Source organism: Phalacrocorax carbo, chromosome 2 (assembly GCF_963921805.1).
Source record: "Phalacrocorax carbo chromosome 2, bPhaCar2.1, whole genome shotgun sequence".
Lineage (NCBI taxonomy): Eukaryota > Metazoa > Chordata > Aves > Suliformes > Phalacrocoracidae > Phalacrocorax > Phalacrocorax carbo.
The window spans coordinates 117,888,432-117,902,974 of NC_087514.1; the positions used below are offsets into that span (position 1 = coordinate 117,888,432).

At 45.3% G+C, this 14,543-nt stretch overlaps 1 protein-coding gene across 3 annotated transcripts; it reads right to left on the reverse strand.

Annotated features, from left to right (window-relative positions):
• Positions 1-741: 741 nt before the first annotated feature.
• On the reverse strand, positions 742-14,241 carry CX3CR1 (C-X3-C motif chemokine receptor 1). 3 transcript variants are annotated; one of them, XM_064444032.1, is made up of 3 exons: positions 13,925-14,241; positions 12,595-12,665; positions 742-2,715 (listed from the first exon to the last, which is right to left on the reverse strand). In XM_064444032.1, exon 3 carries the CDS (start codon positions 2,699-2,701, stop codon positions 1,637-1,639), a length of 1,065 nt encoding a protein of 354 aa, XP_064300102.1. In that variant the 5' UTR covers positions 2,702-2,715; positions 12,595-12,665; positions 13,925-14,241; the 3' UTR covers positions 742-1,636. The 3 variants fall into 3 exon arrangements, with proteins under 3 accessions (XP_064300102.1, XP_064300103.1, XP_064300101.1); XM_064444033.1 differs by lacking the exon at positions 12,595-12,665; XM_064444031.1 differs by lacking the exons at positions 12,595-12,665; positions 13,925-14,241 and adding an exon at positions 6,455-7,735.
• Between the last annotated feature and the right edge of the window lie 302 nt (positions 14,242-14,543).

Sequence of the window (14,543 nt, forward strand, 5' to 3'; positions counted from 1 at the left end):
CCTAGAAGAACCCTCCTGAGTGATGGTTTTTCCTTGCAAGTCACGTACTGGTGCCTCTAGGGTTGACACAGGTTTTCCATCCCACTTCCTCATGTCCTTTCTGTGGTCACGTAGGTAAAACCATAGAGTGGCCCATGGCGTGTGGCCTCAGTGCCTGTTGCTTTCTTTTTCTTTGTCTTTTTAGATCCAGAGACCTTCTCTTCCCCTTGTGGGTACTGAATAATGTTGAACGGGGCTCAGTAGGCATGGGCCAGGCCCCAGCACATTGCAGTGATAGGTGTCTCTGGAGTTGCCAGGGTGACAACATACTTTCTCCAAATAGTAGTTTTTCAGGATTCTGCACTTGTTCAGGGGTAACACTCCAAAACACTGGAGGTGTCCACCATCCCAGGTATTTGCCCATACTATCCCACATACCCTGCCACTCATACCTATTGAGTCTTGGGGCAGATCTCTGGATGATATTCTTAAATTCCTTATTAACCATAGACAAAACCAAGACAATATTCCCCAGAATTGCCAATAGATGTATCTTAACTGCCCAAGGATGGTCAAGGTACTGAGAAGTTATTATAGTGAAGGAGGAGACATCATAGAAGAAGGTAGCAAAGGTGCCATTCTGTATTTCCTCCATAAAAAAACCTCTTAAAGGAGGAGGTATAATTGCTAATTGTCTCCATGATGTTGTCCAAAAAGTGGATTTGTCACCCATTGTGCAATGAGTCAATAATCACACACTCAGGAGAGGCATTGCTAATTTATTTCAGGGTTGCACAAGCCTGGGCACTCAGTGGTTTTCCACAAATCAAGCACATTGAAACTGGCTACCTTACCATATTTACATAGTAAGTCCATATATATTTTCTTCTGTCTGGTGACCAATGACAGGAACCGAGGGAATGTCAGGAAGATGTGCCAGGGGAGGTTTAGGCTGGATATTAGGAAAAGGTTCTTCACCCAGAGGGTGGTGGAGCACTGGCACAGGCTCCCCAGGGAGGCAGTCACGGCACCAAGCCGGACAATATTCAAGAAACACTTGGACAACACCCCTCAGAGATTTGGTGTGAATTTTGGGGTTGTCCTGTGCAGGGACAGAAGTTGGACTCGATGATCCTTGCAGGTCCCTTCCAACTCAGGACATTCTATGATTCTACGTTTCTACCTATCTAATGCATATTCATTCTAATCTACATAAGTTATATAATGGCACTGAGTCGTTCTTCTTGTCTCCACTTCTGATTCTTCCATGCATGCTTTCCTCTCTTCAGTCTTTGGTGGTCTTGATCGATGAAGTATCCTAACCCTCGTTACCTAGAAATGACTACTTCGAGCTATCTTCTCTTAGCAAGTCTCACTCATTTTTCTTCTAAAAAGGAGCATTTGTCATTACCTAAATGAGTGAGCTGATGGCCAAGACATCCCGTCCCTAGCCTTAGATTAACTATCCATAATGCTTAATCAAAAAGGAAAGAGTCTAGATTCACGCTAACCAATCATATACAATACCCCTTAGATTCACACTAAATAAACATATACAACACTCCTTGTATCCAAGGCGAGGGGTTGTTCTCTTACACTGCCAGTAGTAGTTAGCCCTGCAGAAGACATATTTACATACACTTCTTCACAAAGCCTTTTAGACAAAGACAGAGCCATCCTGTTCACTGGTGTTCAGGGTTATGTTACTGCTCACAACGCTTTCTGCATAACTAGCCGAATAGGTCACCTGGTAGCGACTGCAGGGGCCACAGAAACACAGGAATGGGCAGTACTTTAAGCAGACTTGATAAAGGTATTTCCTGAATTTCTCCCCAGCGAAGGCATAGATAAGGGGATTGAGACAACAGTGACTGAATGCAATGGTTTCGGTCAGGTGCATTGCATAGTCCAATGATTTAATTTGGTTGCAACTTGTGAATAACTCATAGTGCTTTAAAGTCTCTAGAAAAATCAGTACATTGTAGGGGGACCAAAACATTAAAAATACAACCACCACAACCAAGATAAGTTTTATGGCTCGTGTTTTTTTCTGATTTTTGCAGGACAGCAGGGTTTTGACCATCCCATAGTAGCAATAGCATATGATACAGACTGGGGTGAAAAAGCCAATGGTGTTCAGCTCCACATTGCAGAACACTGGCCAGATGTTCTCCAGCTCCTGGGGGAAGACAGAAATGCAGTCATTTTCTACCTGCTGGGAGAACACAAAATGTGGCACTGAAACTAAAATCGCTATTGGCCATACTCCACAGGTTATAAGAAAGCCATGTTTCATTGTTCTGGATTTCAGAGAATACGTTGCCCGGACAATGGCCAAATATCTGTCGATACTGATAACAGTAATAAAGAACATGCCCCCAAAGAAGCCAATGTAATACAGCGAGGAAACGGCTCTGCATGGAATAGTCCCAAGGGTCCATCCACGCACCGTGTGGGAAGCCCAGAAGGGGAGGGAGATCACAAAGAGAAGGTCCGAGATAGCCAAGTTCAGGAGATAGATATCAGTGATGCTTTTTTTACCACCTTCTTTCACAATGACAAAAACCACCATTAGATTCCCTGTGAGGCCAAGAGCAAACACTACAATGTAAAATATTGGCAGAAATATTTTCCCAAATTCTTGGATGTCAGTCTTGTTGCAGGAAAAAGCATGTTCGTCATAAGCGTATTCAGGTGTCGTTTCTGTGAATGCTTCCATCATGCTGAATCTTCTGGCTAGAGGCAACATGAAAAGAGAAAAGAGAATAACAATAGAGAGATCCAGTATCTGCTATGGTAAAATGCTGAGAGATGTCACTTACATGCACGCTTTGGGATTTTGTCACTATTTGGGTTAGTGAGAGTTGTATTATTGTGGAGGTGATGGTAGGTCCTAACAAAAGCCCAGATTCTGCTGTTAAATGTACTTCACTGAAAATTAGCTCTTTAGGATAAAAAAAAAAATAAATGAGAATGTCAAGGGCTGTTGAGTAAGCCCCTGTTTATTGGAAGAGCAGCAGAATTCAGCAGCAAACTGACGTCCAACTAACCGAGCTCTGCAGGAGGTGCATTGCAGCGTGAGAAATGCAGGTGCTGTCCCAGCCTGTTGGGTGGTGCTCAGCAGGAAACAATACCTCACATGTAGCTGTTGATCAGCATGTGCTGCCTGTCAACACCACCAAGAGCACAGTCTCACCCCATGTTAGCCCTGGGGTAGAAGTGTGTTAAGACACCCAGTTTGGCTGGGTCTGAGCCGATGTTTGCTGACGTGGGAGGAGCAAAGTTTGGACTGGGACATCCCTTGGGAGCAAGCATCTCTTTGATGAGGTTTTTTTAAAAAATAATCTTATGATCAAAAGAAGAGAAACTATATTGGCCCTTTTCCTCAAGCACCAAAGTGTCTCATGACTGCTCCTGCCTTGGCTGCAAGGCAGGCAGAGTGGAGCCAAGGCTTGTTAGCTTGGAGGCTGCACCCAATGAGAGTATGGGGTGCAGGTGTGTGACCTCTGGGCTTACTGGTCTGCACATCCAATAACTCGGGGCACCCATCAGTTCCTCTGCACTCCCTTGGGATGTGGTATTCAAGTCCCTGCGAAGATTTCTGTTTGCAAGGAACCAAAAATCCTAGAGGGGAGCAGATGTTACTGCATTCAGTCTGCCCCCTGGTTGGGGTAAAAAGCTTGTAAGTGTCCGTTACTTGCTCTCACTGTAGGAAAGAAGGAAATTGAGTGTGACACACTGTGCAGAAGCCCACGGAGATGACAATATGGCCAACCTGTTAAAGCTGAGACTGAAAGGAAAGGTCAGTGATAACAAAACTGCAACTAGTAACTATCCCTCGGTCACAGTGTCATAATCTTCTTACAGCAACCACCTGTTGACTGTAAAGAAGGGACTCAGTTCAGTGATCATAAGCTGTCTCTAATCTAGATGTTTACATCTCCTGTTAGTGGGAGATGCAGTCAATACAGCCAATGAAGAGTAGTGCGTCTGATCCAACGCAGGGCAGGCTACATCTGCTTTAAGACAAGACAGACTGCTTTCCAGGCTCTGCTGGCTGCATTGATGAAACTCCTTTTGACTACAAGGAGAGCATGGGCACACTACCCAGTGGTAGACATCGATGGTGTATAACTACTCCTACTACTGATACTTAGAGCAAAGTGGTTGGAATCCCAGCCTACATGTCCACGTTTCACTGATAGCAATAGTTTGCATAGCCGCTGTTTAAAATAAGCTTTGCAAGACTAAGTATGAAATAAAGATGTCCTGAAGCATGAGACAGTCCTTGCCAAAGAAGTTTCATATGATGTAGTGGTAGCTACAACAAACTCCCCCGTGGGTGGCTACTATTTACATTTTCTATGACTATGGGTGACCATATTGACATTTTCTCCTAATGCCTCGTTGCCAGAGTGCTGTTTGTGGTGTGGGCCATGAAGTTCTGGCCTCTTATTTTGCAGTCATTTCTCAAAGAGGTTTTTTTGTGCTAGATGGAAATGCAGGCTCTCTGTTTTAAAATAACTTCTTATTCTGAAAGTTCAAAGCCTAGTTGTACCCAAAACATTTAAATGAGAAGATTCCAAAGAGAGGCATTAGAAAACAGTCTTTGTGGTTTTGCACAGAAAAGTGGTCTAGATGAAGGGCTACCTCAGTGGTAATAGTTCTGGGGTGTGGGCAGAGTGTGGGGAAGGATGTTTGCAGCAGGCAAGCACACCCATAGGTTGAGCAGCTCTTGCAGTGCCTTTCAATTTGAACTGTGAGCTGAGTCTGCCTGCAGAGTCTGTCCAGCCCCTTGCTTGCAGCCCAGTTTAATTCTCCATCTCCTGAAGATGTGGTATCTGACAGCAGCAGAATTAAAGGGGACAAATAGGAAATGCCTAGGTGCTGGGACAGAAGCTGACAGCAATTGCAAAGATGATACTGATTTTCTACTGATGAGAAGACTAACTGGAGTTGCCTACAGAGATATATGACAGGTTCCTCATCTCTTCATGTCTCTCTCCAGTCATAACTTTATCTACTTTGTTGAGGGATACAGAATTGAGCAGGAGACATTGTACATAATCCCAATAGCCCAAAATTTTCTGCCTTCCCACCCTTTCTCATCCTCTGAGACTAAATGTATGCAGCAGGTACCTTGTGTCGGGGCGCACCAAGTCTTTTGTGCTGAGTATGAGTTGCTACACCAGCACACCCAGCTTCTTGCCGCTGAGCTGTTACTGCACCCATCTGCACAGTACCAGAGCCTCCATCTTACTCTGTGAGCTGATGTGCTCCACAGCTGGCTCTTCACTGATACACCAGCATGTGGTAATTGAGGGCTACCAAAATGACTGGGGCTGGAGTACCTGGCATATGAGAAGATGCTGAGAACTGGGTTTGATCAACCTCAACAACAGACTTCTCAAGGGGGATCTAGTGAGAAGGTGTAAAGGCGAAGCAGACAACTTTCCTCAGAGGAATAAGAGGCAATGGCCATGGGAAATTGTTATTCACTATATGGGAAAAAAAACATTCACTGTGAGGGTGGTCAAACACCAGGACAGGGCTTCAGGGAGTTTGTGGGATCTCCATCCCTGGAGATACTTGAAACTCTGCCAGCCCTGCTCTGAGTGTGGGTTTGGACAAAAGGCCTCCAGAAGCCCCACCCTAACCTTGTGACTCTGTGACAAAGCCAGACAGAGGCCACGATGTCTCTGCACAGCGCCCCAGCTGCTTCTCTGCCGTGTAAGCGCCTGTTTCAGACATGTCTTTCCTGGTGTGACAAGCAGAAGTTCCATCATGCACAAAGGAAAAAATTGATTGATGGCTGCTTGTATCCCATTAGCATCTTTGCTAACTGTGCAGGCATCCAGAGAGGGCTGCTGGGTGGTACTTGTCTAGACTGTGTGTGCTGTCTGAAATCGCTGATCTGGAGAGAGGGAGCACACATTGGTTTACTCTCCTTTCTGAGAGCCTCTAATTGTGCTGGTCTTTCCTATATTTGCTCCCTTAATTCATGTCTAGAAAGGCAGCTTGTTCCTCTGGAGAGTTCCCATGTTTCCATAGAAGCCACTGCACTCTATTGGGCACAGGGGGAACACATGTGTAAGGAAGTGCAGCTCCTACCACTGGGTAATGCTCAGATCTGGCAGACTTCTGCACAGGCGGTGCCCACTGGCATTGCCTGGAGAGAAATATGGGCATGGAAATGGCCACATTATTTGCAGGAGAACATTTACATGGAGGTGCAGGACGAACTCCTGGCCTTCTTGAAGTAAAGAGGAACATCACCTGGGCTCAGAATTCTCCTGAACTACCTTTTCAATCCTGTGATCTCTTCTAGCTCACTGATGGGGATAATTTATTTCTACAGTAGCAAATTATTTCCTTTACCCCTGGATGGGTGGTTGCAAAGCCTATGGTACCTACATGAATGGGAAAGGCGAGATGCTGCATAGCATGTGCTGGGGCAAGCGAGAACTACACTTACCAATATGACATTGGCATCTGAAACTGCTGGCCCAGTCTGTGTCTTGTCCACTCAGTAGCTCCTGGATTTTGTTTAGGACTGTTGTGGTTTAGCCCCAGCCAGCAACTAAGCCCCACACAGCCGTTCTCTCACTCCCCTCGGGGTGGGATGGGGGAGAGAATCAGAAGGGTAAAAAGTGAGAAAACTCAGGGGTTGAGGTAAAGACAGTTTAATAGGTAAAGCAAAACAGTAATAGTTATAATAATAATAATAACAACAACAATAATGAAAAGGAAAAGGAAAAGCTGCACATGCAAGCAAAGCAAAACAAGGAATTTGTTCGCTCCTTCCCGTGGGCAGGCAGGTGTTCAGCCATCTCCAGGAAAGCAGGGCTCCATCACGCCTAAGGGTTACTTGGGAAGACAAACACCATCACTCCAAATGCATTCCCCCCCCTTCCTTCTTCTTCCCCGAGCTTTATATACTGAGCATGACATCATATCGTATGGGATATCCCTTTGGTCAGTTGGGGTCAGCTGTCCTGGCTGTGCCCCCTCCCCTCCCGGCTTCTTGTGCCCCTGGCAGAGCAGGGGAAGCTGGACAAGTTCTTGACTAGTATAGGCACTACTTAGGGACACTTAGCCACCACTTAACAACAGCTAAAACATCAACGTGCCATCAGCACTATTCTCATACCAAGTCCAAAACACACTGCACCTGCTACAGTGAAGAAAATTAACTCCATCCCAGCCAAACCCAGCACAGATCACCAGTCACACACTCATATCCTCCCTTCACACTCATCCTGCATATGCAATGTCATCAGTTCTTTCTGAATATTTAGCTCCTCTGATACCACTTTGCTCACTTTAAGCTGATGTTACTCAACGGGTGGGCTACAAACTCCAAAGGGCTCCCAAAACCCAGCGTGTGCCAGATAGGCATAATATCGTGAAATTCTACTGCGCCCTAAAGTAAGGAAACAGCTCTGCCCATCCTCCATCCTTTCCTGCCAGGTATTCTCCATCAGCCTCATAAAGTTCACCACAGTATATGCTAAAGTCTTCTCAATGTCAGCTTCAACCCAATTTTCTCTCTTGTGCTTACATTAATTGTTCACCCAAGGGACAAAGTGAACTGAAGAGCATGGATGACGCTGAATAAGGACTGCAGGGCTACGAGGTCCCTCCACTAGACATTTTCCCTTGCTGAGTAGAGGAAATAGTAGATTCAGTTCTGCTTCTCATGGAACTGTTTAACCACTTTGCTCTCTCCCCATATTTCCCCAGCACCCTACTCCCCACAAACACTTCTGCTTTTAATCACGTTTATAGCTATCTCAAAGATAATAGCCTGTAGGACCAAACCCCCTGTTTCTCAACCCAGCTATTCCTAATAACCATGTGCGCTCTATGTAATACATAGGGAACTGAAATTATGAGAGATCCACAAACTCCTCTAAGCAACAGAAGTTGCATTTCAACCTTCAAACAGCACTGGCAGAAGGGTGGGTGCCACAAAAGCCAAATGCTCTTTATGCATCTGATCTTTCCAGCTATTATCCCTGCCGCTTCAGCCAAGTGCCATGTCACAAGCTTTACTGCCAAGAAGAGGGGTCTGTGAGCATTTGCCTCTCCATGATAACAAAACACAGGTCACACTTCAGATTTGCACAATATACTAGTAAAAGATTCTAAGCCTGAGAAGGATTGGCACACCTTAGTCAGCATTTCTCGGTGAGGCTGACTTGCACGCTTTTCTCCTGCAAGCAAAGCATGTTTTCAGCCCATGCTGAACAGGCTGGAGCTGCATGCTGATGATTCAGCTGGCCCAGGGAAGTTGTAGGCTTTGTGGAAAACCCTGTGAAACCCTGCAGGCGCATACACCTTTCTCACCCTTAGATCTGAGCTGCCACCACCCTACCAAAATATAAACGCTGTTGCTTTTGCACATTTATGACCACACCCATCTGCTTCTTGCTGGCTGGTGATTCTTGGCAAGACCATAGGGATGTCCTCAGGTACCTCCAAATGAAATGTCATAGCTGCTGGTGGCACTTCTAACACACAAACCGAAGACATTTAAGGGAATTAGCCAGAACTGGGTGGAAACTAGTAGGAGAGATACGAGTCTTCATAGCACTCTGGGTGAAACTCTTAACCAACCTGGCGCCAAGCAACTACCATGCAATCACCAGACAGCCGCGAACACCGCTAATGACAGTTTGGATGATACCCAAACCAAAACTTAGACTTATGGGCAATACACTAACCGGAGGTGGGGCCCAGTTTCTAGTCCTACACCCAACTGGTTTCTGTAATTCACTTAGTTTCAGGGCAGGGTAGTTCCATTCTTAGGGGACAGTCTCCGGAGTTGCTTGGGATCACGTTAGATATCCAGAGTCAAAAACAGGCCCAGCCCATCAGGTACAGTTACTTTAAATCTTAAATCTCAGTCTTTTATTCAGTCCTGAAGCGGGGACACATTCTCCCCATTCCACCTCTACAGATGCTGGAAGCAGCTGACACAATGCTGACCTTCAAAAGTGGGAAGCAAGCTGAAGCAGCTAGTATAACCTAGCCTTTAACCTGGGCAAAATAAAATTTAAACAGTAAAGGGGGATGGCATAGCTATTGCCAGTCTGCGTGGCTTTGTAATAGAGAAGCTTTAGTTTGGACATCTAATGAGATTGCAAGGATGATAAAGGGTACTGCATGGGACAGTTGGAGCTTTGCCTGCCTATTTAATTGGTGCATCTCTCCAGCCCAAAGCATCACAAGCCCAACAAAGCATTATAAAGGGATTTGGGCTGGTTAGCTGTCAGATTTCAAAAGCCAGCCAGCCATGGAGGAAGACTCACTGAACTACAAATATTGCTTGTAAATGTCTGCAGGAATGATCAGTTGAAAGCCACAAACTCTTCAGTATTTTCATCATTGGTCTGAAAGCAGATTGGGAATCAGAGCTGGCAGGGGGAAGTGGTAAAAGAAAGAATTGAACAGTGATTCAGACAGATCTGAGTAATCTGGGGCTTCTCGGGTGATTTATATTGGCTTTAATGCAGGCAAAGTGAACATCTTGTAGTTAAACAACACAGTGTCTCGAGAGTGGGGGTGCATCTCCCTGGAAACCTGACTGGTGATACAGGCAGACTCTGCAACTGAGTTTGCAGCCAGAGGTTGCAGTAAGAAAAACTGATGCAACCCTTCGGTGTTTAAGGATGTGCTAAATGGGAAGGGACATAAAAGGGAAGACTTTACTATTGTAGAGCTTGATACTGGGGCTGTAGGCATACTTTGATAACACTTAATTTCACTTTTGCTTGTGTTAATAATCTTGCTAATTTAGTGGGATTAGCCATACCATAAACCAACACATGGAAATTCAAACCAGAAGCATGCAAGCTAGAAATCAGATAGACATTTTTTAACGCTGAAAGGCTAATGACTGGAACAGACTTCAAGTAGGAAAAGGAGATTTTTGCATGCCTGAGGGTCTCCACATCAAGGGAAGATATCAGTCTGGGAAATGGGTTTAGGCCAAACACGGTGGAGGAGCTCAGAAGTGGCGTACTGGGTGAGACCCTACAGCCCCTGATAGGCAGAGAGGCAGAGCAAGTGGGCTATTGAGGCACACTTGTCTTTCTTAACAACCAGGACTCTGTTTTGGTACTAAATGACTGAAAAAGCCAAACTGTCCTCTCTCCAGGTACTTCACCAGCACTAGCTAGCCCAAATCCCAGGACGGGACCCCCTGGAAGGAGGTGGGGTCCTGTGAAGAGAACGGAGCAGCTGCTGGGCTTGGGTTAGAGGGGAGGCTATATGATGGCTGTGGAAAGAAAGCAGCACAGTTTGGGGATGGGGATGTTGTTATCAAACAGCCAGTCTGCACTGCCTCTGTTAAATCCTGAGTGTTTTCCCTACTTCTAACCCATTCTTTTATCATTCCTCCATCGCTTCTGAGTGGGTGTGGTATAATCTCAGATGCAGCCTTGCTCCCCCAGTCCTGCCCTGATGACTTTAAGGTGAAGAAATTCCTTTCTTTGGTGTTTCTTCTTTCTCCTGTGATTTATTCTCAGATCAGCTGGACCATTTATGTGGCTCAGCAGAGTTCTGCAAGTTTAATAACTGCTTATTGATTTCGGCGATTTAATTTATGAAGGATCCCCCAAGACTTCGAGGATGAGCTTTTTAAAAGCAAGTAGTGATCTGGGCTGCTTCATTATTGGATTTTCCAACTCAAGGTGGAGTTCAAGATGCAGAAGCATGATGCTGAGGCTTTCAAAAATTTAGGTTATTTAAGGTGTCCTAAATAAAGGACCCAGAAATGGAAGCTGATGAAACCACTGCTGATTAAGATAAATATAAGCCTGAATATTGCAGAAGCCTGTGGTCCCTTTACAAAGGCATTTGGGTCAAAGAGATGAAAAAAAAATGCCCCTTCCCTGAACCAGTTCTAGAGCTTTTACAGCAACATCACAAACTAAGTTAGAAGCAGCCACTACTAGCTGGAGATAAGCAGCATGTAAATCCACAAACTTAAACCAATAGTTTTGGGTAAAAAATGCATTTTAAAAATCAGGCTTGGATCACGGAGGTCAGGAGGGCATAGTATAGAGTCCAAAATCCCTAGGATCTCTCTCACCTTCACCTAAGGCCTTGCAGCACTGGAAAGTGCTTTCTCAGAGATACTCCATGCTAACCTGGAGATAGCTGCAGGGCAGCAAGTAACCAGGGCACAAGTTTCAGATGAACCCATCACAACAAAATTAGGTGTACTCTGATTTATAAAGAAAACAAAAAACCATGGACCTACTACTGTCTCTGCCAGTGGCAAGGGCGTCACTACCTGTGCTTCAGAGCAACCACAGAGGTATTATTTTGAACAAGATCTTGCTCTTGCTCCGTCAGTGCATGGTCCAGCTGGCTGGTTTCACTGTCCCTTCAACAAAAAATACAAAAGAAAATTGAATGCCCGCAAAGCGGGCACAGAGGACTGAACCCTGATGCCTGCCCTGGGTGAATCCTGCCCCCAGCAACACCCCTCCACTTGCTGTTTTTATTGCCCTGCCAGGAAGACTTGCTGCAAGCCATCCAGGAGGGACAGCAGCACAGCAGCAGTTTGTGGTTTGCTGGGGCCACGGCAAAACCTGCCAAACCCCTAGCAGCTCACTCCTGCGGTTGTTGGTATATTTACAGAAAAAACTGTAAGATGAAGCTTTCAGTGGTTTCAGCTCCTTCCCTCAGCTCTGGGGAGGACAAAGCCCTACTGAGGCTGACAGGGCAGCCATGCGGGAGACTTGGTGCCTGTACACTTGGGGTCCCACCTGCTCCTTAACAGAGCAGGAATAGGCTCAGGTTTCAGGGCATGACCAAGACTCTTGAGCAAGTGAAGTTGCAGATAGTCATGTCAAGGCATTTTCCTCGGGGACCATCACTGAATCAACTCGTTCTTCTGAATGGTAGCTAAGTGCCAAGGGGCTTCTGAAAAATCCCACAAGGCATTGGTCTGAACCTCTGGTGGTCAAAGTACCTTTAGAAATCTGGCCCTAAGGAGGTCAGAGCCTTAAATATCTGTTTCAGAAATGACTTAGGCATTTAGGAAATATGACCTGACGGTACGATTCAGACTCCTGCATCTCCCCTGGATCTTAAAGTCGAGGTTCAAAAAAATCACTGAAATGGCTCTGAAACTTTCATCTGTAACTCACAAGTTCATGACTTTGTGGTTTTGATCCTATGACCAGATCCAAGAGTCCTCCACAGAGCCTCTGCAACCTGAGATGGTTACCAGGCAGTGTCCTGCCCCTAGGGACCAGCCAGGGGATGCAAAGTTAGGTAAACAGCGTGAGAATCATGTAGAAGAGCAGTATTTGTTCTTGTCCTCGCAGAGGCTGGGGAGCACTTTAACGCAGCTGCCTGGGAAATAGTGGCAGAGCTGGGACCAGGCACCCTCCCAGGGGCTGCACTGGGTGTTTGGGGTTGTCATCTGACTGGACGGTGATTGCCAGGATCAGAATTTTCTTGGAAAATTTGTTTCACTGGTATTTCCTCCAGCCTGTTATTTTCCCTGTTCTCCCTTTCTGTTTGCATGGTTGCTCGTGATGCTCTGTATCTTTTTTTATATGTATAGCTGAGCATTTTGCCAGCATTTTCTCTTACCTGCTCTTCCTCAGTATTTCTTTTCCCACGCCTTCCCTTCTTAAGTGGCATTCAAATTTCTTTTGTATTTTCTGTCGAAGGGACAGTGAAAACAAATGATCATTTGTAGCTATGTGCACTGTTTGTACTTGTTTATGGTTACCTTGTGTAACCGTCTATTTGTTTATGGTTTATTCCATCCTCTTGCTGCCTTTATGATGTTGCCTGTTTACCTCCTGCCCCCCTTTTGGTTGTTAATAAGCTCATGTTGCCTCGGCATCCTTGAGAAATCTGAGAAGGCTCTCTAGAAATGGGCCTTTTATTTTCTCCATTCTTTTAGAGAGCAGTGCACATTACCCCTTCTTGACTCTCCGAATGCAATTTATGTTCTGGAGTTGCCAGCCCCTCCCTGGAAGATCACATTTACTATGCGATTTACTCTCAATTAACTGTGTGTTCTTCTTTGTCAATCTTTAGCCTTTTCCTCTCCCTTTTGGACTTTTTTCTGAGCTGCCCAAACCCTCGTAATTCATTGCAGTTGCTGTCTTTTGTCCTGTCACCCAGTTCACTGCCTCTGGCTGTGCCGCCTCCATGCAGGGTTTGCCCCAACAGATAGATTTTTGGAGCCGCTCTTTCTGGATCAATGTTTATATCTCACAAGTACTTAATGGGCTGCCGTCACTGTGTTACCTAAATTTTCACCCAAGCCAGCAGACAATTCTGTGCAATGTCTTTCCTATGGAAAGCTGAGTCACAGAGAAATCAAGTAATGTTGTCATACAGAAAGTTCAGTTTTCAAGTCTTTTGAATTTCTGCCACTCTTTTGCTGGTCTGTCCACATCAGACACTTTCTATCATCTCTACCAGATTTTCTGTACTGGACTATCTTTCAGTGTCAGTGATGTCTGGGATGTTGGCTCACTGACCAAAACTAAAAGCAAGCAATGGTGAGTTGTAAAATCCCTGCAGACATCTAACAAAAATCATTTAATGAAGTTGAAGGGCTGTATCTTCTCAGTCTGTTCTTCTGGCCTAATGCTACACACTAGTCATCTATCAGCATTTTGCCTTAACCTTGAGGACTTCTAGCCAGGGTGAATATTTCTCTTACCACAAGATGCCACAATCAGTCACCAAGTAAAATTTCTCTGCCCTGGTCCACTTCAATTAATAAAAGTGCTCATCTTTCTACTTTCACAATATGGAAACATTACTTACATCATCTTTATTCAAATTAAATATCATTTAGATTCCAAGCACTACACACTGAAGAGTTTCCTTAAGTTCATGAGACCCCATTTCTTGTCATCCTGCTCTGTTGAATTACAGGTAAAATAAAATTGTCTCTTACCTTAATTCATAGCTGCATTGAAAACCAGCCTTCTGGTTTTCAAGCCGAGCCTGTTTGGATTTAAATGTATATTTCCTCTTCTCTAGCGTTCATGCCTACCCTATGAAACGTGAACTTTTGCAGGGTGGCTTCCTGGGCTGAGCTTCAGGGCTGAGCTGAGAAACCATTAATGTGCTCTGCTCTGGTCCTTCTGGTGCCATGAAATTGTGAAGCAGGATGCGGCCACTCAGAAGGGCTTATGGAGGATGGGACTTCCACAGGAGACAGAAGTGCCTGAAGGGCTTCATACTCAGCATGTAAAAGCTCTCACCCCCTTGGTTCCCCCTATCCTATGCAGAATGAGCATTTCTGACTTGGACAAAATGGTATAGTGTATAGAAATACCAGCCTGGTATGACAGCAGGGGCCTTGAGCAGTGGGGACATGGATGCAGCACAGAGGAGTACAGGAGGGTAAAAGATGGGCCACGGGCTGGCACTTGGGTCCCCCAAAGCTATCACAACTCACTGATGGTCAGTTAAAAAAAATGCAGACCTGGAGCTGCAAAAACTGAGTTTAGCTGTAACAGACAGAACAAAAATAGAATCTAACATACATAAAGGGCACTGCACATAGTATA

What these genes read in the sequence shown, in the direction of transcription:
- CX3CR1 (XM_064444033.1), bottom strand. Translation starts at nt 2,701, where the DNA reads ATGATGGAAGCATTCACAGAAACGACACCTGAATACGCTTATGACGAA.